Source organism: Xylocopa sonorina, chromosome 6, assembly GCF_050948175.1.
Source record: "Xylocopa sonorina isolate GNS202 chromosome 6, iyXylSono1_principal, whole genome shotgun sequence".
Taxonomy (NCBI): Eukaryota; Metazoa; Arthropoda; class Insecta; order Hymenoptera; family Apidae; genus Xylocopa; species Xylocopa sonorina.
Genome location: NC_135198.1, coordinates 6,477,235 through 6,498,951, shown reverse-complemented (window position 1 = coordinate 6,498,951; position 21,717 = coordinate 6,477,235). Strand labels below are relative to the sequence as shown.

Here is a 21,717-nt window from a genome sequence, read left to right as displayed (position 1 = left end):
GTAATAAAAATATACAACAACTCCCAAAAGTCTACATACGTACACTCCCATATGATTACGTGTACGTATGTATATTGTCAGGGCAGATAATTCAATGCTATCGTAGCGGTATACGGGTGCAGATTTCGCATCTACAAACTATATATAGTAACAAGCGTGTGAATCACTTAATAAATGCAAATAATATGTATGTATACATGTATATAACGTATTTCCGGCTCAGGCGACTAAAAATAACTAATTATATTTGAATCGAGAATCGCAAAGAATTAGTAGACGAAACTCTTTCAAATTAAGGTCAAGGTGATACGTGAATCTAATATGTCAATCCGTTACGATTTCTAGTCTTAACTGGTTCGAACTCCATCGTTCTCTGCGAAAACAGAATTATTTGTACGTGCTTCATTAAACGAGTGCATCGAGCTTCGTTAATGTTGTGTAACGTTAGTTTCATTCTTTCGTCCGTGTGAATTTCAGCCAACACGAAAATCCGGAAGTTTTCTCTCTTATTGCAATTTTAATAGTTTATTTTTTCCGTTTTACATACGTGGACACGAAAATATTAAACGATAACTATTTAGTATCGTTATTTTGTTATCGACAGCTAATTTGTTATTCAGTATCGTGGTGAGTGTAACGATCGTTTGGTCAGTAGAGGAAGTACGAAAGAGTTCGACCTATAAAAGTGGCATAAATTTCTCATCAGCAGTGCTCGAAAAGTGTTCATTCACGCAGCAATGACGCTTGAAAGTGGTCTAACCTGAACGACCGAATAGCGTGAATGAAACGTGCAAGCTGAAGCTACGATTACCCCCGCGTGAAAAAATGTGGGCGTTGCATCATTGATCGAAATAAAGTGCACAAATAGATCGGTGGTGTTTGTATCCGCGATTTTACGATGTATACCGACATGTTTATTCGTGCACGCATAGAGAGTGCGACGTCTTATTGTCGATTGGCACTGTTCCTGGATCACCACCGGTCGAACCCGGCTATCACGATAATAATAGCCATCGCTGTCAGTTCTCTCGTTATCATGATTTTACGAAATTCGATAGAATTTGCTAATATGGCAGAACGCGTTCTAAGTGTTTACAATTCCTCTTTACAATTTCAATAGCTGGTCAGTGGGTCCACGAGTTCATAGTCAAGTGATGTTATGTAACTGCACATGGCGAATACACGAGATGTTTCTAGGTTTCTCCCGATCAATCTTTCAAAGTATAACTTATGAATAAATATGAAGAAAGAAGGTTAGATTAAATTAAATTGGTTCAGGATTTATTTAAAATAAAAAGTGGAAATGGAATTGTGATTATTGTGGTATGCTACAAAACAATAGTAAATTGACAAACAATGTTTCAATTGTCAGCTATCAGTATTCCATTTTATAATGTTCATTGTCTCCGTCAATGCATGGCAGATAGTGGTAAAAAATGGTGCTTAGTACTCCACGACGATTGTTTTGATTCTATTTCAATTCATTGAATGATTCATTAACGCTTTTATATTAGTATCGCGTGTTCCAATTCTTGTTCGATACACATTTGCACTTAAAATTTTCCACAATTAACAGCAAGAGACCTCGAGAGTAGCCAGAGTAGCCTTAATTGAACATCTTAAGAATACCGCGTTCTATACCGACGAAATTCTAACAGCTCGATTAACACGAATGAGGCTTAACAATATATTATATAGTTCTTATTACTTGCAATTTGTGGTACCCGTGAACTGACTACGGCATTGCTGCAGACTAAAAAAATAGTTGAAAGTTGTATAATGATAAACATGTTTGGCGCTTTTCATTTTGCATTTCTGCCGGTCGTCCGTGAGCTGCGTAACCTAGCAAAACAAGTTAACGGTGTTGCGAATGCAGCCTATGAATATTAAATTTCATTTCCTCCGATGAATGACACAAAAAAATGACTAAGTGCATTTGGTTATTATTAAACGAGCGATGTGCATTTTTATTCACATAACGTCGCGTAAGTCGTGCGAGAGACGCGTAAAAAGTAATCGTTTGTCACGCCACGATGATGCGATTATACGCACACAACTTTTCTTAACTTGTTTGCTTTATTATCGCATTGTTATGTAAAATATAGTACGATGAAGTGTATGCAATTACACAGGCGGAACGAGGGTATAAAAGAACAATTAGAAAATTTCAATCGACTAGTAATAAGAAGGTTCTACGCGTTACAAGAGAAATAATTAATTTTTCTCCTTTTAAGAGAACACGTTTATGTTTTTCAATTAGGAAATAACGTAAACGATGCTTAAGAGAAATAAAGAAACTTACTTTATGTAGAGGGAGACTTAAAAAAAATTGTTATTTAACCTGCTTCTTCATATTCCCTACAATGAAGGTCTTAATTAATTCGATATAAAACTGTGCATAGAGTAATTCAGGCTATAATTTATAATCGGATGAAAATAAATATTGGAAATATACTACATTCTGTAGGTAACATTTATTGACAAAGATAATAATATTACTTGACCAAGATAAAACGATAAACTTAACAGTGTTCTATATACAAGGTAGCTCACTACTCGCGTGACAAATTTTTGCAACTGATACTACACCGGCCAGTAAGTATCAACCATCTTATCGCAAAAAAAGTTGGGGGGTTAACTTTATTTCTTTTGGAGGAAATCTCTAGAGTATTGGGTCTTTTTAGTGACAGGTATGGCCTCTGGCCTCCACCCCTTACCTCTGTAGGGCTCCAATGCAAAAGAAATAAAGTTAACCCCCTAACATTTTTTTCAGCGACAAGATGGCCGATACTTACTGGCTGGTGCAGTATCAGCTGCAAAAATTTGTCACGCGAATAGTGAATCACCCTGTATTTTTAAAAAAAGTTGTATCGAACGTGATTTTCGATTGATTAAATTATTATCTAGAGATGTTGACATTATGTACGATAATTCAAAAATTTTATTTACTTTTATCTATTATACCCACTACATATAGTTAAGCTAATTGATTTGTAATGGCAATTGTTAAAACACATGTACGCAAGTGGACGATATTTAGGACGATACTAAACTTTCAGTTTATGCTGCGTGACCCATCGTACAGCTATATTACTTATTAAAATCGTTGTGAGAGAACGATAAATGTAGAACTATATGGACAGTGATGTAATTCAATGGAATTTGTTGCCTTTCCTTATTCGCATGAATTAATCTTAATTATATAATTATGCATTTCATATGTTCTCTAATTGCTTATCAACATCAAATTGAATAATCAATTGATACAGTTTATTTAATACGCTAAAAATTACATTGGCGCACAACATTCGCCAACTGTTGAATAATTAAAAAGGTATGAATATAATCGTACCTTCATATATTAACATATTTTGTAATGTACATAAGAAAACAAAAAAAAACAGATTCTCGAACTTCCCTGCGGGTAACTTGTTACATAATTAATTGGCTATCGTGTAATACAATTATTAAACATTAGTAATTCATTATAATGTAGTAACCTGAAATGATTCCAATTACGATTTAATCTTCTAACTGATCAAATTATGAGATCGTCTGTAACGCGTGGTACGTAAATGACACGTTTGTAAATGAAGCGAGCAATCAATAGCTATTAAATTAATATCATTCCATTCGCCAGCGAGAATCGAATTATTTCACATTATCGTTGCCGTTTCGATAGCCTCTTTATTTTCGTTGATTCGATTTCTATTTTAAAGTGTTACAATATGAACTGAAACCGTCCACCACCCGATATTAATTGCTTGCATTCAATTATACACTGCTAAATAGAAACAAGCTATATTGTGATAAATTGCCAGCGGGACTTTCTAATAATTTAATTAAAAGAAAATATAATATATGTAACGTAGGCGTTACGATTGTCTTCTTTTATTCACTTCGAACGATATTATGAAATGTTTTAAACTGGTGATTGCCGACATTGATAATTGTACCTACACGTTTGCTTGTAACGTTGCATAATCCAGGTAAGAATGAAACTTCTGATACATTATCAATGCCGGTATTCATGCTGGCCACGCCTAAACATAGCTTTATACCAGTACAACGGAGGAAAAAATCGTCAACCTTTCTAGTGTCTATTAATTTCACGTTCCGCGAACACGATTTGCAACATTCTAACAGCATTATAGAGTTTTAAACCGGTGCGCGCGGTAGATATCGTAATGTGCAACCTGAGCATCGATATCTCGAAGATATATATCGTATCGATCGAAATTTTTAAAGACCACGTGATTTTCTCATGTCTGATCGTTTAGAGAGTTGAATACTTCAATATATAATGCCAAACATTAATTGATTATTTTACAGCTTTATTTTCGAATTGCGATCAGAATTCAATTAAGCTATTGACCGTACGGTATCGATACGTGAAACAACAAACAATTTTTATATCTAACGAGGTACGTGTGCTGTTAATGAAAAAATGAACACATTCTGTTTTCTATTTAGAGGTGATCATATCGTAACGATAATAAATGATTGTGGCGAGCCGTTTAAAAAAAATTATGAGTCATACACACGGAAATAAGCTAGATAGACGCGATACTAAAATGTAAAGTGTTTTACTAGCTTTTCGTTTCAATTTCTCAATGTCACAAAACACCCGCGAGTACATTAAGTACATTTACTTAATAGTAACGTGTCGCTACATATTTATACTAATCGTACATTAGAACTTGCTGATCAATGAAATTTTTGTTTATACATTTTTCGAATGTCGAACAGACTTTGATCGATTGCTTAAATCTCCAAATGAGCTCTCGTTGTGATGCACGCTTCTGTTATCGCTGTCGCACGTGAAAGAAAAAAGCTTTACGAGAGGTTCTAAATTATATCGGAACGTTGCATAAGATCCCGATAAGAAAAACAGGAAGTCTGGATGCACTTGTGTTTACTGCTTCGCTCGACTTCGTTTCATTGATTCATTCGGCAAATATTTTATCGCTTCATAATTGTACAAATTAAACGTTCGTTTCAAAAAATTATCGATACTCTTTTGGAAAATATCAATCCTAAGAATCGATCGAGATCGAATGCTAGGAAATCGATGCTCAGTTTCGATAAATAGCTTCTACAACATTTCGACGAGCGAATCGGAGTGAAAACGCAATCCTAACAATAAATTACGTGTACATATTATATCTGTGAATAACAATTTAATATAGTTTGTGCACGAATTAGTTTCTTTCTGGTTACAAATAGAAAAGTCACATAAAAGTTCAGTGAATACATTTCCATACTAATCAGTCGATAAATAATCAATGTTTTTGAAGAAGATGGTGGTCGCTGTATGGTGGTTTGGCCTGGCATTTGCCCTATCGCCGATGCGGAGTTACGACACTGTCTCAGAGATTAAGAAGCATTCGGAAAATCATCGTGTAACGTTTTGACGTTATCGCCGGCAATTACGAGCCGCCTTTCGAGTATCACGTGAAAAATGGAATCTGAATCTGCAGGGAGCCAAATATAGAAGTTCAACAAGGAAGAGAACCCGTTTCTGCTGAATCAACGTGGTCATGCCACGTAATTTTACGAGTGTTTCTTAATTAAACCAAATAGTTCGTTACCGTGCAAACGTCTGGAAACAGACTGTGAAATTAATACGATTACTCATCGGCAAATGAATTGGGTTCAACGATTACGTTAAAGGAGGCGCCTTACGCGATCCGATTCGAGCAAATGGATACGGGATAGGTGTTTAGTAACACGGCAACAGTATTACAATCGATAAAATTATCACGCTTGTAATGCGTGGCTTGTTTAATTGACTGATTACGGTTTGAGACGCATCGTGTATCGGAGCGCGACTTCGCACAGTATTTTTTTTATTTCGCTCGGCTTGAATATGCGACCAAGGAACGTGATCATAAATTAACCCTAATAAATTAACTTAGATTAATAGCGATAGATAAAGTGTAATACGTCTTTTCCTCGTATTTGTATTTGCTGCGAGGTTATTAGCGATATAAATGAATAATAACGACGATAGAAAGTAATACAGTTATTAATAAAGATAATAATATGAATAAGTGGAGAAGCCCGTATAAAGAAAAATTCTATCGTATTTGTCTGTCGTTTTTTACACGTCGACGGTATCGATAAATATCAATAATTTTATTTATCGATTCTGCTTAAGGGTAAATAAAACTCGTCTTGACCCAAGCGTGAATATGCTAAAAATGTTCTGTACGAGGTAAAATTATTACACGCATTGTTATAAAGGGAAACGATAAATGGCTTAAAACACTGTCATAAGAGCACGAGAATTCATTTGAGCAGACAGGGTTTAAGATATAGTGACATGTTTACAAGCGGGTTCAACGCTCGCAGTACTTTGAATGCAGTATCGTGCGTTACCAATTCCTAGAGAAGACAGTAGCAACACAGGCGAGAACCGTGATACGCATGTTCGTTTAAGTGACTCTGATACAATACGAAATATTGCCAGAGTTATACACATATTGCACTCGAGTGCGCTTATTAGAAAATACAACTTACCAAATAAAATATGAAAAGTGATCGAGTATGCAATGCAGTTAGTAGGATAGTATCAGCTTATACTATAAATGTTTTCTAGGATAATTAAAAACGTTCTGATCCCAATAATTACGTTAAGAATCGCTGAGTTGAATCGAATCGAAACCAAAATAAATGGTAGATAATTGAATTTCTATCATTTATCCGTGTTATCGAATGTTATTTTATTTCTTCCTTACCGCAGTGGTCATATTTTGACGGCATTATCAATGAATTAGAGTTATCGACGTTGATACCCGTGGTTTATCGATAATTATTAAGTAGCCTGACATTTCGTTGCCTGCGCGTAACTTTATCGTGACGGTGGCCATGGAGGACGTGTTCTTGTCATTTTACTTTGAACTTCAGCTGGTAAACTTCAAAACGATATGAAAGCCAGAGAACCACTGCGGGCAGACAGTTGCTAGGTGTGTTACTATTCTCGGTCGGCGGCATTCCGATAAGCCGTGTGCCAAATCTCGGCCCAACGCTGGACGAACGACAAACGCTCAGATCTGACGGTGAAATTCAGTTCTTCTCAGCGCATTTTTACCTCGTCTTCCTTTGCGTGACGTGCTCGTGCATGCCGCTTCACGCTAAGAAGCCATTATGCGACCGCAGCGATCATTCATCACAAACATTGCAATCATTACGAGTTGCACGCGTTCGTGCAATCAATTAGCATTTTTTCTCTGCTCTTTCTCTCCTTTTTGCTGTTCTATTTTATTACGCTTGCATTGTATGTATAAGTGACACGTTGAAAAAAAAAAAATGAACGACCGAAGAAATGTAAACTTGATGATTGTAAACACGCGTTCGGCTCGAGTAGTGATAAAATGTTCGCCGGTTATTAATCAATGTACATTGTCGCGAGAAAATTCTTCGATAAGATATTTTTATTGTATTGTGTTTACGTTATTACGTGTACAAACATACATGCATGTGTTTTATAAATATTTGATCGGTTTATCGAGGTAAAATTTAAGCGTTTACTTCCTTTATCGCTGGCTGTGACATCACTCGGCACGTTTCTTACGTTCTCTAAAAGATTAACAAGCACAAAGTAGAATCTTTACATATTTTAAATGTCGATAATGTTTTCAAGTATATACTTCATGTATATTTATATATGTTTGACAATGTTAATGGAAAATCACACTCTGCTGTTTGGATACCTTGTCAATTGCACGAGTCTTGATATGCGCGTTTTTAGTAGTTTCATTTCCTACAATTATCGAGTGTTTATTGTACATGATTTCACCGTATCTTACTCAGTTCGATATTATGTTGTGCAAAAGAATGTTCGTATTAATGTTCATAATTTTAAGAGTATATTTTTCTGAAAAAGTTTGTAATATTTAACATAGTCTATTCTACCGCGTGAAAGCCATAAGACCATTAACGTTCACGGGGAAAGAAGAATAGCCAGGTGGAAAAGTAGTTACGGTCTCGACTTGCTATCCCCCTATTTATTTATGTAATCAGTCGGTTGACAGCGTTGAAACACGTGTGCATCTCATATTGTTGCGTTCTCTGTCCACCTGGTATACCGACATCACATTCAGGAGCCGAAGGTTCGACGACCTTAACAACCGGCGAGTTCTCGCTCGCAGAAAGCTACTTTTGTCGCTCTCTTTTCACCTACCTACTATAGATGTGTTGTATCGTTTCGTTGTAGCCTTACGTAAAACATTCGTCCGATATTTTTAGCTTTACAGGCGAAACCGAACGTCTTGTTCCGTGTTTCCGAAATACGAGCAGGAAATTGTATGTGTAACTCGTACACGATAAAGTCACCACGCCACGGAGACATTTACCGATCGAGGGCGAGCCTGATGAATGAAATATGAAATGCAATTTTGCCGCCGCGATGCGTCATGTTTATTAACCTCGCGAGTATTTATACACAATGATGAATCGAAAAGTTTATTTAAGTCTCGTTATTAATAAGTAGTATATAATGACGGGTCGAAAAGTTCAATTAGACTCTATCGTCAATAGTAGATACAGTTACTAACCGAGAAAACGTTCATAAGTTATTCTTATGTATTTTAGAGCTGGTACACAAATTATTGCCTTGATTCTGGCTAATTTTCTGACACTAACATAAACGTAGGAGCCAACAGCTGTTCGATGGAACGTTGCTCTAGTGTCATAACTTTTCATTAGTCAGTCCCATTTATGTTAATTTTACAAAACTGGCCTGAATCGGCATTTGTACGACATATGTTGTACGGTGCTGTTAATAATTTTATTTTGCACAAAGAGTTTTTAAAAACCTCAATTAACCTAAATTTAACGAAGAAAAATACCTCAAAGACACTTCCAGTAATCTCTTCTTAGTCAAAGTTCTATATATAACATTTTCCTCCTTGCTTATCCTATAAATTGATATTGAAACTGTTACGCAATAAAAATGTTAATAAGAACATGCAGAACGCTATTCCTAATCGGTATGCAAAAGCTGGTATCCTCTTATGAGTCTTGCAGCGATACGCGCCAAAGAGGTTGATTATAGGTATCGATCTTTAAACGAAGAATCCATGTTTGTTACCATACTGTCATGCGCCCTAGTCTCGACCTAAATAATCATACACGCAATGCACAAGCACATAAACAAAGCTATATAAGACAAACTGTATTGATGCCGTTGCGGAGAGGCATTTGTAATTGTCATAAAAATGTATTTCTTTTGTAGATTACGCCGTGTAATACGCCAGCCACGCCACCTAACTTCCCCGACGCACTTCTGGCGTTTTCCAAAATGTCCGCAGGAGACAAAACTCCCTCGGGTGAGGCTCATTTTGTTACATTTTAGATCAGTATTAAAGGTTCGTAATTTTTCATCGTACAACTTGTTCATTGACGCTAAATACTCTACCGTTTTAATATCGAAAATTATTTAATGAGTCACGGAAAAGCGGCTGTTTTAAAACGCAATACATTACCGCAAACGATAAGGAAAATATGAGAGAACGCTTAGAATAGCGACTTGTTTGAAATTCTACGCGTTCGCTCGAGAAAATTACACGTAAAAACTATTCAAAGAAGAGTATATTCCTTAATTACTCACGTTGTTTAGTCGCGCATATTGATTTGCATCGGCGTTGTGTAACTCGTCTGGAACAGTAATAACTATAAAAAAGAAAATTTCTGCAAATAAGTAATTTAAACAAAGTTGTCTGTAACGTTTATCTTATGTCTTGAGCGAACATAATCTAGACTCTTGAAAAACGTTAGTTATAGTACATTGTTACATCGATAAATGAGTTGAGACACTTTTAATATCAACGTATCCAGACGTCGCCAAGATGTCTTTGCGTTAGCCAGTAAGGGCAACTGTTTGAAACGGAGAACTGATTGAGAAATTGGTTGCAGGAATGTCGCCGAGTCAAAACGGATTACATCAGAATCTGATGCAGATGGGGGCGACAACGCAGCACCACGGTGGACGGTGTAGCGTGACCGGGAACGCGCAACAGCAAGCGCAAAGTCAACAATTGGGCCTGGGCGAGCCGCAGAGATAAAAGAAACTAGCGATTCGGCGGCCCGTGCGCAAGATCCCGAGGTCGCGCGATGTGCACGTAAACGGTGTTTAAAAACAGGAGGCATGGTTTATAAAAGATCGACCGGGCTCCCCAGGGGTTTATACGCTGTGCGGCCACGTGAGCGATTATTAGCTGAGATTAAAAAAAAAAAACGCGCTCGTTATTTCTCCTCATCCCTAGAAGAAGGACGCATGATTTCCTGAACAAAACGTGCGCACGGAGGAAAGAGAAAAAAAAAACCCATGATATGTAATTATTTAGACGTGCACGTCTTTAGAAGAAGCGAGATTTCTCACTAGAAGGAGATCCTTCCCTATCCTCCGCCCCCATCTCTCATCGAATCGCACGGTATATACACGGTGGATCTCTAGTAGCCGATACAACTCTCGATTGTTTATTCTTGTTATTCTTTGATATATATTATGGTGTACATCGAAACACAACGCGTCGATCACGATTGAGACCTCTCGGAAATGAAAGAAAGGCGACTCCTCTTCCGTCGGATTATTTTGGTGATAAACGATAGGAAACTAAAGAAAACGGAAAAGAAAAAGAACGAGAGCGTAGGTTGCAAAGACTATTTTCTATTTTCGTTTCTCTCTCTGTCCTTTTAAATGTGCTGCTGGGACGGTAGTTCCTATGATTATGAAAGACAGCGATACTTTCCTTAGCGTTTATGAAATTTATTAGTATGCGTCCAGGATGCCGCTTTGATGTAAATGAGTAGCGAGAAGCCTCCTCCACCGTCCCGGGTATCTTCCTTGTTGTTTCTCGATCTACAGATTCGCGGCTAGATAGGAAACTTTTTTTTTTGCGGTCCATAGACTGCGGAAGTCAATGAGAAATCGAATACCACTTCCACGCCATAGTACAAAAAATTGCCGGCACTGGATAGCGCTTAGCGAGAGAGATGTGAATGTTAGCTTATTTTCATTAATTTTATTCCGTTCATTTCCCGCGTGGCAATCGAACGAGAGACTTTGCGAATGAAAATAATTCGAATCTATAATTGACCACGAGTCGAGAAAACTTTAATCGTGCTCGTATTTCTTGTAATCCTAGTTGTTTCTAATGACGATCGAACTTGTTTCAGAGATTTCGCGTGAAACCGATAATGTCGGCTATTGTTTTGTAATGATAATGATGACGATAACATAATGCAACGTCTATTGAAAGGAAAAAATGAAAAAAAAAAATATTGTTCCCGCTCAACGTGAAGCGAGCGGTGAATGGAAAATATGAGGCTAAATATTAAGTATTGAATGCGAAATTACGTGACGGATTATGTAAAAAATTGTAAAAAAGAGTTTACTGATTACGTAATGTCCGCTAAGTATATTTATGTAAAGTTAGAAAGAAGAACTTATACATACATACGTTTTCTCAAAAGTTGTTCATACCAGGAACTCACTTGCTCAGAATAGTATCCAGTGTAGGTCATTTTTTTTTATACAAGGAAAAGGAAAACATATTAGCTGAGCTGTTTCATCGTCAATTGAATCTACAAATAGAAATACGGATTAGAGATTTCTTACTATTTCATGTGTAAATGATTTAATCATAGATTTCGTATTGCTCGCTGAAATTCTTATAACGACAGCTTATTGTAATTTACCGTGATCAGTATATATATATATATATATATATATATATACACACACACACACATACACACACATTAAAACTGTTTTCCATTGGATAAATCGGAAGGTCGAGGAGGAAAGCTATGAGAGTCCATTTTTAGTAAATTTTGTTAAGTAATATTAGGTTTTACAAATTAAATCGTAAGATGTACGAAAAAGGGGGAAACGATGAAAGGATTTTTTCTTAAATTACTCATTCTTATTTATTGCTTCGATGCGTCTATTTCTGTTTCTTAACCCTTTGAGCGCTGAGAAGCGCACGCTAGACTACACTTATCTTGTTCTGACGAATGATGATCGCTAAAAATGGACATTTCCCATTTTTCCTCCTCTACTCTTCATTTATTCCTCATTCTAGGCACAATATACATATATGTTGGTTCATAGCGTATACTGAATGGTTGCTTGCGGACCCATAAACGGGTTCATAACACATAGTCAACTTTGAAATCTATATGTGGGTTCACAGCGCTCAAAGGATTAATGAACACTTATGATAAAACTAGAAGTTGGCATTCACCAGTAGATGACACGAAACTTTGTTCTTTGATTTCTAGGAAAGCTGGACCCTCATAAGTTTTTTACTCCACGATCTTTCGATTGTTACATAGACTAGCAGTCGATGATGACTGTGCATCAAAAGTTTATCTTCTTCATATTTCACATCGACGGTCTTTTTTTTACAATATTGTATACCTAATCACACGACGCATCTACATATACCGGTTCATATATATTTAATTTCGAATTTGAACGAAAGACATTTAATTATCCGAAGAGATCACATAGGAAGTTCAAAGGAGATTGCTTGTTTACAATAATCGATGAAATCATAGTCTCAAAGGATACGAGGGACATTATGATCAGTATAATCTAAGTTTAAAAGGATGAAATAGTTCAAGTATTCGAATTTCGCTGACAGCTTCATTACTGTGCATTCATTTATGTAAATACGGTAGAAAGAATGTCATACGGAAAATTTAGTATGACGCGAGATGTTTTTCTGTAAGGTATACGCTTTAATATCATTTTTGTGTTTGTAATGCATAGATCAGTGTTCCGTAAATCTATTAAATTGTAGTTCGTACGTTACAATTCGTTTTCTACGACCTGATTATGAAACGTGTATGATATACATATATACATATATTGGCATAACATGATATTTTTAGAAAAGTTTTCATTTTACTTTAATCCTACGGGAATAAAATTTCGGAACACCGATCTAGGACTATATGAGAATACTATTACGTTAAAGCTTTTATCATTAATTAATTATTATTATTATTGTTTACTTGACTATCAATAATAATAAATAATGTTCATGTACATAATTTTGAAAAAAAAAACAAATGATTTAAATAAAACATTAATAAAATGGTGCTTTCACAGACTTTTATATAATCTTATGTAATTATCATTCATGCCCTTTTGTACTTCAAAACTTGAAGGGACAATTTACTGTTTACATTATCAGTAGAAATGTACTATGTACATGTAATGTTATAATTGATACGTTAATAAAACGCAAATACAAGCGGCCCGATTCAAAGATTAGATCGCTACGTGAATGATAAAAATTATAACTGTACAATAAGATTTTTATAATAATGGTAACTCAGTTTCATCACTTTCGCTATTACAGAACGTCGTAACGTCGACTAGTGGTAACTCCATAAAATATAATAATATACAATTAAATACCTCTATAAGCAACGCTGCTTGTTACACTTATGTCAGCCGCATAGAAAATATATATACAAATATATTTAGTATACAATGTTTGTGAAAAATTGAAAAATCTCACTATGTATATATAGAATTCGCGTCTTCTTTTACGATGTCTCCATACCTTTACCTAACCCGAACCATCTGTCTGGTACAGGTAGGAAATATCGGTGCATAGCGGCTATGAAACGAGCACGGTACTCTTCCGGCGATATTATCGTTGGCAATTTTCCCTGGCCACCTAAAATGCCTGATTTCTTTACCATGGTCTCTAACTTTTTGTCCCAGGTAAATGTTCGTATATAATCTGCAATTAAACATAATGCAAAAGTCTTCTTGAAAGTACCCTACAGCCAAAAATGTAATCCTTTTACCTATTATACCCAGGACAAGTTCGTCTGAGTTTGGCTCTAAACCCACCAATAGGGAATAGTCCATCACAGAATTATCGGCCAGGAATTTTGTGTCTTGTTCAATGGCTCTATTTAAAACCGCTTTGGAATGTGATCTAATATAGAGCGGGGAATCGCAGCTCACTAGAAATACATTTTATATTTAACAGAGAAGTTTTCATACATAAAGCAGTATTGTCTGGAAACGTTTCAAATTATAAAGCTTCCCCATTTACATAAAAATCGAAACAAATTTTTAGATAGCTTATTGTCACCAAAATACTTACTATTCAATAGATTTTCATCCATTAGTACAAGCTCTCCTTCGTGACACATATCATCAGGGTTCACGAGTCGATTTCTCACCGATCCCTTTAAATCAAATTTGTCGGTTATTGTTCTCTTGTAAAACAAATTTTCCATCACTAGTACACTGGTTCGAAGCGCTGCATTTGTCGTATTATTTTTGAAAGATACTCGATAAACACCGACTATTTTTCCCAACAACGTCGGTTGTTTGGTTTGTTGGCATTTTTCCATGTATGAAAAATAATTTGGCGCAAATTGAAGGAATATTTGCATGTCGATTTTAGACATCTCTTTTATAATAAACCTGTCATCTGTTAGCAAAGAATACGTCGATGAAAATATAATTTCTAATAAATTCTACAGGGTGATTCATTTAATTTAACAAGTTGAAAATACTGACAAACTGTTTCGCCACAACTTTTAATTCACCCTTAATTTCAATTCATTAAGTTAGATGAATCATCTTCACAATGTTACACACATATTAATAGAATTTTATACCTCGACTTTTACAAAAAGCACTTCCGCTCTTTCCACCTCTCGCAGCCCATTGCACGCTTCGACTCAAACTTCTTGTGAAACCATCTTCTCCGCACGGAAGAACGCTCTCTCTGAAAGCCGCAAATTGTGCAGCAAAATATATTCTACAATAGAAGTTTGTTGTCGCGTCGTTGAACTGAACTTCTATATAATTCTGTTGTTTGGTAGTTTTCTTATCCTCATCTGTGTCCGCAGCTGTTGTTGGTGGAATCTGAGTATTAGACTCCACGTTTGAGATACTTTTATCGGACTCCACTATGGGACTAGCAGGATTAGGACTATTCCCTCGGAAAAATGACAATACAGATGGCCGTTTGAATTCTCCAGACTGCGCTAAATCTGAGAGGTTTTCTTTATTCTCAGGAAATTTACGTTTAATCAATGGACTGGGATTTAAGTCTGGCCCTTTGGTTGTCCGCATTAATTCATGAAGCGCGTGTTTATAGTCGTGCGAGTCCAACGCGTATGCAATTATAGATGAAGGCTCTGATTCGTACACCACTATAGGTACAACTGATCTGTGTAAAAACGAATATCTTAGTACGTTATATATAACTGCACGAATTTATATAATTAAGTTAATTTGGGGGAATTTAATCATTTCCTATAATAGGAACGGACAACTTTCAATGGTAGTGGAACCACGCATGTATAGAACTAGTTAAAAATTGCATAATTGTAATGAACAAACCCAAGAGGAAGTAAGTGATGTTCCAAAGTGCCCAATGGATTTAATATCGGTTGGATAACCGGAACGGAGGGTAACAATTGCGACAAGATTGTCTTCTTCTTTTTCTTCTTATCTGGCATATCATCAAAAGTGATAGGCAGGACATCAGAATGAGATCTCTGATGCATTTTCGGGGATCCCTGAACGACAACGATATCGTCAGGATTGTTGCTTTCTAGAATTTCATTATCTGAATTTTCAATGCCTTCGAATCCCTGCAAATCATTCTGCGCAGCGGCAATCGCATCGACAGCGTTGTAGTCCGCCGACATGGGACTTAAATCTTCTATCTGCGATTCTGACGCGGTATCTTCCGTTATGTATCCGTCGGTATCGATTATACTGTTACTTCCAGTCGTTAACGATCGTTCAGTAAATCGCCTAGGTCTCTCGTCCTTTTTTTTCACGGACATCTCCAAAATCTTTGCATTCCAAGTGAACACCACTTCGGATATCAGCCGTTTAAGAATCACTAAACCATCCTCGATTCTGAACATCAAAGCTTGGACTTGCTTCTCAGACACTTTCCCTTCGAGCTTCTTGTTTTCTAACGTAGGAGACGTCAATTTCAATTGAATCTCTTCTATTTTATTCTTGAAATACTGCTGGTCCTTGGTCAATTGTTGTTTAGCAGCGTTTAAAAGCTCCACATCTGTTTGCAAGGTTGCTAATTTCTCCCGTATGCAAGAAAATACCTCGTCCCCTTTCAATGCTATACACTTCATTTCCTCTATCACATCCGCGTGCTGTTTTGGATCGTATATGATATTTATCAACGGTGGCGGCAACGAGATTTCCCATTGCGATATTTTCGTATACTTAAGCACGGTCAACATATTTTTCTTCGTAAAATACTGGTAGTGATCATGATGAAGAGAGTGTTGACACGTGTCCGTGCCTCTTCTGGTGTACGCGTTCCCGTGAAACCGTAGCTCCAAATATTTAGCGAAGGATAGGGACCAAGTGTCGTCTGACATTGGCACCACGGGCGAGACGCTTTTACATTTCATGCACTTGCTCCACATTAAAATTTGATTGGCATTTTCCTGCGAGAACGGCTCGGTGCTCATCTCGCTCAGGCTGATGTGTATGCACCCACCATCGTGGGCGAATCGTCGAACGTGCTGGGCGATCTGTGCTCGACACGCTTCCGCGGGACATTTGTACTCGGACGTTAAGCAGTAACGCTCTAAGAATCGTCCAAGCGCGATGTCGTTCCTCCCATATAAATCCATATTCACCACCCAGGGGTTTACGCAGAACGCTGGCGTATCGTTGCCAGTATGAGAGAAGCTGCAAAATAATACAGATAAACGTTGATGACTAGCCGGGTCCAGACAGTCGGGCCACACAGGCGGCTGATCGTTTACTTCATTCTGGATCAGAATTTGTTGTTTGTCCGACAGAACGTTGTTCGTCGGATACAATCGGCTGCCGCAAGCCCTGAAATTCGCTAGCAAAGCTTGCACCTCCCGACTATCGACGTCTGTGGTTAATCTTGCCTGAACAAACGGATGTTGTGGTTTTAATTTCAACTTCGTCAGCGGATTCTCAAGTCCGGATTGCTCCACGGACACGTTAGTCGTTTTAATCTCCTTCACTTTATCCACGAACTGAGCGGAATAAAAGATCTCACGTGGAAAGAAACTCCGTAACACGCAGTTCCTGCCTGTTTCCGTTTCCAGATAGGGTACGGAAAATTTCAGATAAGGCGAGACGGTTAATACGGTACCTTCTAAGGCCTTTTTGAATTTATTCAGCAGCGGTAGATCAGCAACGCTTAAGTGCTGGCCGTTTGGACTAGTTCGATCGAAGACCCCTTCCTCGTCTTCGTTTAAATACTGATGGAGAGGATCGCTACGGTCGCTAATCGATTCACCGTAAATACGTTTCTCTTCAGCTAGGACCTTGTCCTTTAATTTGATCCTTTCAACGTCCTCTTTAACACTGTTATTCTGTTTCACAGTAGTCTTGCCTCCGAACAATTCCATTGTGCTATTCGGATCTTCGTTGGTGTGCGTGTCGGCGTCACAGCTACTATTTAAATTATCTTTATTCGTTGTACTGGTCGATCCATCTTCTAAATCACACTTTGCATCGATTACAGAAGACTTTGCTTTTGGTCTGAACAATTTTAAAGTATCGTAAGGATCCGCATCTTCAGGTAATATAGAGGATATTTGTTTAACAGAGTCTGAATCCAACATATTCTCAGTTCGATCTAAGACTATGTCCTTTGTCTGTATGTCTCTGTTTGCTGATACTACTATTTCTATGTATTGTGTGTCATTTGATATGTCCTCAGAATCTTCTTGAGCCTTCGATATCTTCAAAATTTCTTCGTCATTTGTATATTCCTTGCTATGAGCGTATGACGAGTCACCTTCGTTGTTGGATTTAGCGTGCGACGTTTTATTGGTCCCTTGAAGTTCTTCGGGATTTTTATTCAAGGTTTCATCTAAAAATGAATTATCTTTGGGGGACGGTGGTCTCGCGAATTCGTCCATTAGAAACGATTTTTCGAGACGCCAGGAATAGGCAGAGAAAATCATCATCGAAGTCACATTCTTTACTTTCTTCAATTCCTGCTGGGAACCGCCACGCAATAAGATCGTAGCTCCAAGATGTGGATTCGCGCATCCCTCGAAGTACATCAACGTTTTAATACCATCTAGAAGGCAAGTAACAATTGCGTATATAAATTTTTAGTTCGCTCGAGTGAAACGTATAGGAAACCATAATTTGTTATTACTTACTTTTCTCGCACAAAAAATTTCGCAAGTAGAATTTTTTACACGTTCCAAGCATGTACCTCGAGCTTATGTGCGCATCGATAGTATTTACGATGTTAGCACCAGTGCATCGTGCGACCCTCTCGAGTACGCTGAGTTTCACGTTCAATACAAGCGTTACTCCACACTCCCTAAGTCTGTCCTGCGCTAATCTTGATACAGAACGATGTACAAGTACAACATCCGGACCAAGAGCGGTGATTCTAGCAACTGTATGTCCTAAATATTCGTTCTCCTACGATCCAAACATAATACTTCCTTTGAAAATGCGTTACATTCTAGATATTTAAATGAATTGCAATTTATTGTATATTTCAATAGTTTTAGTGTAAGTTCTTGTATATCTCAATAGCTTTACTGCAATTTTCTGTATATCTCCCGCTATAGAGGTAAGAGAGAGAAAGATATATAAGAAAGAGTGAGACAGATGCTATCGACCCTACTGAAGAACCCCTGGCGCCATCTCTACGGAGGATACTGAAACTAATTACCGACCTAGTTTCAGCGGCCCTCCAAGAGATGGCGCCAGTGTTTCAGTAGTTCACTTCGCTGTCGATAACGCTGTGCGAGCAGTTTGAGCACTTTTCACAGAGATGGCGCCAGGGGTTCTCCAGTAGAGTAGATAGCATCTGTCTCACTCTTTCTTATAGCTTTCTTATATAACTCTCTCCCTCTTACCTCTAAAGCGGGTAATATAAAATACAATGAAACATATAAAACTATTTAAAAAAACAATAAAACTATTGAAATTACATCACAGTGCTCTTACGGTGACAAAGTTATGTTGTCGGGATACTGTATCGTGTAATATGAAATAATAATGATATAATTAGATGCGTGAATTTCGTACCTGTAACATTACGGGTTCCAAGCTTAACAATTTTCCCTCGACGCGTTGATACATCAATCCACACTGAAGTAACAGAATTTTCGGGTGTGCTATCATCGCATTCATTCCTCTGTGCGCAACATTTTTCGTGCAAACTACACCGGAGACAATTTCGCAATCGTCTCTGCTACCACCCGAGCATTTTTTAATTTGTACGTACTGCCGAATATCTAAATCATCTACGTTATGGTTCAAATCTGGTCTAACGTAGTCGATAATTTGATGAGCGATGGGAAGTATTACTTCTGACCAGCTTTGGGACAAACCTTCTTTATTTAGAAGTTGCTTGATTAAAGAATCCTCGTGTTGTTTGTACGCGGATCTATAATCAGTATTAAATTTAAGTACGAACATAATTGTACACGCGTATAATACTTACGTTAAGCATTCGTACGCGTGTAGCTCCCCGAACGCGATTGGAAGATTCGTTGGTTTGTGCCAACCGTTCTTCTCTTTACACTCTTGTACCTGTAGCGTGTCATTTAAAAGATCGTCAGCAATTTTAAAATTACATTTATGCGATTTTACTGTTACTTCCTTCTGCTCAATTACACCGTCGCTACTATTTACAGAAATTGTGGTCAAATCTTCGGACGTCGGTCTTTTTAATGTAACAGTGGATGCTTCTAAGTTTAAGTCTAAGTAAAAGCTCGAGCTAGAAGACGGTAAACGTCCAGTAGTTTGTTGCATCGAGTTCGAAGGTTTCGTTTCACTTTCCGAATCTACAATATATGCGCGTTAGCAATCTTTTTTTTATGTACTGTATATATAGTGCAAACTAGTAACTATCTATTTTGAAAACTAATTTCTTTTTACATCTAATGGTGTGCAAATACTTTTTCTAGCCGCTAGATATATTTTCGTGTCTCATAGCTGCCTTTTTTAAATTACTATTTTAATTCTCAAAATAGAGTGCTACTTTTCAGTCACTTTGTACAACGTGTTAATTATCATATATTACCAGTAGTTGAATCGTGCTGTGGTATAGTTTTCACCCATGCAGGCTCTTGAGCGTCGCAGGTGTTCTGAGTTTCGGTTAAGTCCATGCTTTGCATATGAGACAGTTTTATCGGTTTAAAAACAGTCGCCGTATCGCTAAACAAATTATCGGCGACAACTGGTTCAATGAACCCTGCTTCCAGTAATGCTTGCCCTATAGCAGTAGCCTGCACACTAATAAAATGTATTACGCCTTAGTAAATCGTTTTCTTTTTCCCCATGGTGTTAAAAAAAATTGTTTTATCTCTACCGTGTAGCTGCCTTGTTTTGTGCTATCATCCAATTGACCAATTCGTTGGCCAAGAAGCAATTGTGATAACTTTTCAGTCTAATTCTGTGCGTTTGTAAGAGAATTGCTTGGCTCGATCTGAACAGTTCTTCATAAATCATCCTCAAAGAGGCCGAGTTCTGTAATACCATGGAACGTTCCTGAGATGTTAAATAGCTGGCCGCTGATCTGAAATACGTATTCATCAACTGACTCTGTACATCATACAATTTAAACATCGTTCAATCCTCGATGCATTAAAGAGAAGTAACAGGGAATTAATACCGTCCAGTAGCATATTTCTCCTCCATGTATCCAACGCTAGGTTTTCTGCAGATTAAAGTTTCATCCTCTACCGATTCGTTAGCACATTTCTGAGTAGTGGGCGGTGAATCGTTTCCATATTTAACTTGAAGATCCTCTTGCAGGGCTTTCAGATCAGCTGACAGATCGCTTCTCATGTCCGACGATTGCAAATAAGATAGAACTACTTTGCAGCAGTACGTGCATACTCTGAGATCACCTGTTGCAAATATTATCGTTGTTATTAGATGTACGAATGATTGTATTAGATGCATTAAGGATTATGCATTCGTCGATTGTATACCAGTGCATCCCATAATTTTCCCAGGTATTTGATCGGAGCAACATTTGGAACAAAATATTTGACCGCAGACACGGCAATGGTGTCTTCTACGAAACGTGGTGAACCTTTCGCCGCATTCGTAACACTGTTTACTTACACTGTCTGGCATCCAGTAACTCCTCAATTGGGAATCCTTGTACGAACGCAAGTTCTAAATTAAACCGATAACATTGTTACACTTTACGGTACCTGTTTCTCGTAGAAGACATACAAGAAGGATAACTCACATTACTCTTCAAAGCCACAATATTACTAATACGTTTTAATACATTTGGTAAACTTCTCCCTTCGCGAGTATCCAACGGAAAGTTCATCATACTAGAACTATCATCCTCTGGCGACTTCTCTGTACTCTCCGACTGTTTCCAAGACTCTGAATCCGAAGAGCTCTGCTCTTCGTTGGTCGAAGAGATCGTAGAGTCGTCAACATTCTGCGAACCTAATGTCGATTGCTCTTATTAATTAGAAAAGCGAACGAAGCTGCTTGGAGGGATAACGAACGATGCAGGGAATGAAAGGACTGAAATATGATAAACAAAAGGAGGTACTCACTTCTGGTGAAGCTAAAGAATTTGGAAAATAGAGAAGCCACAACAGGTTGGCTCTCCTCGGGACTTAACGGAGCGAACTCCGTAAGTTTTGATGGCGAGTTCATATTTTTATTCATTTTGCTTGGTGTTATCTTCTCGCGAA

At 37.5% G+C, this 21,717-nt stretch overlaps 4 protein-coding genes and 1 long non-coding RNA gene across 6 annotated transcripts in view; 1 reads left to right on the top strand and 4 right to left on the bottom strand.

The window, feature by feature from the left end:
• The window catches only part of LOC143424579 (UBA-like domain-containing protein 2), a 24,143-nt gene extending 11,008 nt beyond the window's left edge, over positions 1-13,135 (top strand). For both annotated transcript variants that reach the window (XM_076896730.1, XM_076896729.1), the window contains 2 exons: positions 9,239-9,332; positions 9,919-13,135. In XM_076896730.1, coding sequence (XP_076752845.1) covers positions 9,239-9,332; positions 9,919-10,067 — 243 coding nt within the window. In that variant the 3' untranslated portion in view covers positions 10,068-13,135. The remainder of the gene's footprint in view (positions 1-9,238; positions 9,333-9,918) is intronic.
• Positions 6,998-21,717, bottom strand: part of LOC143424552 (golgin-45-like) — a 35,807-nt gene continuing 21,087 nt past the window's right edge. Inside the window, exon 7 of the mRNA XM_076896690.1 lies at positions 6,998-7,007. The gene's annotated coding sequence lies outside the window, so the exon portion shown is untranslated. The remainder of the gene's footprint in view (positions 7,008-21,717) is intronic.
• LOC143424590 (uncharacterized) lies at positions 7,016-8,527 on the bottom strand. The gene is made up of 3 exons (XR_013101950.1): positions 8,186-8,527; positions 7,716-7,879; positions 7,016-7,581 (listed from the first exon to the last, which is right to left on the bottom strand). It is a non-coding gene; the product is annotated as an uncharacterized LOC143424590 (long non-coding RNA).
• Positions 13,110-21,717, bottom strand: Fab1 (1-phosphatidylinositol 3-phosphate 5-kinase fab1). The gene is made up of 14 exons (XM_076896584.1): positions 21,577-21,717; positions 21,252-21,463; positions 20,986-21,175; positions 20,664-20,901; positions 20,361-20,567; positions 20,073-20,284; positions 19,491-19,833; positions 19,073-19,433; positions 18,187-18,457; positions 15,392-18,101; positions 14,662-15,218; positions 14,139-14,471; positions 13,834-13,995; positions 13,110-13,766 (listed from the first exon to the last, which is right to left on the bottom strand). The coding sequence occupies exons 1-14, from the start codon at positions 21,689-21,691 to the stop codon at positions 13,567-13,569; spliced, it is 6,111 nt and encodes a 2,036-aa protein (XP_076752699.1). The 5' UTR covers positions 21,692-21,717; the 3' UTR covers positions 13,110-13,566.
• Rps7 (ribosomal protein S7) overlaps positions 19,859-21,717 on the bottom strand; it is a 39,191-nt gene continuing 37,332 nt past the window's right edge. Inside the window, exon 6 of the mRNA XM_076896726.1 lies at positions 19,859-19,870. The gene's annotated coding sequence lies outside the window, so the exon portion shown is untranslated. The remainder of the gene's footprint in view (positions 19,871-21,717) is intronic.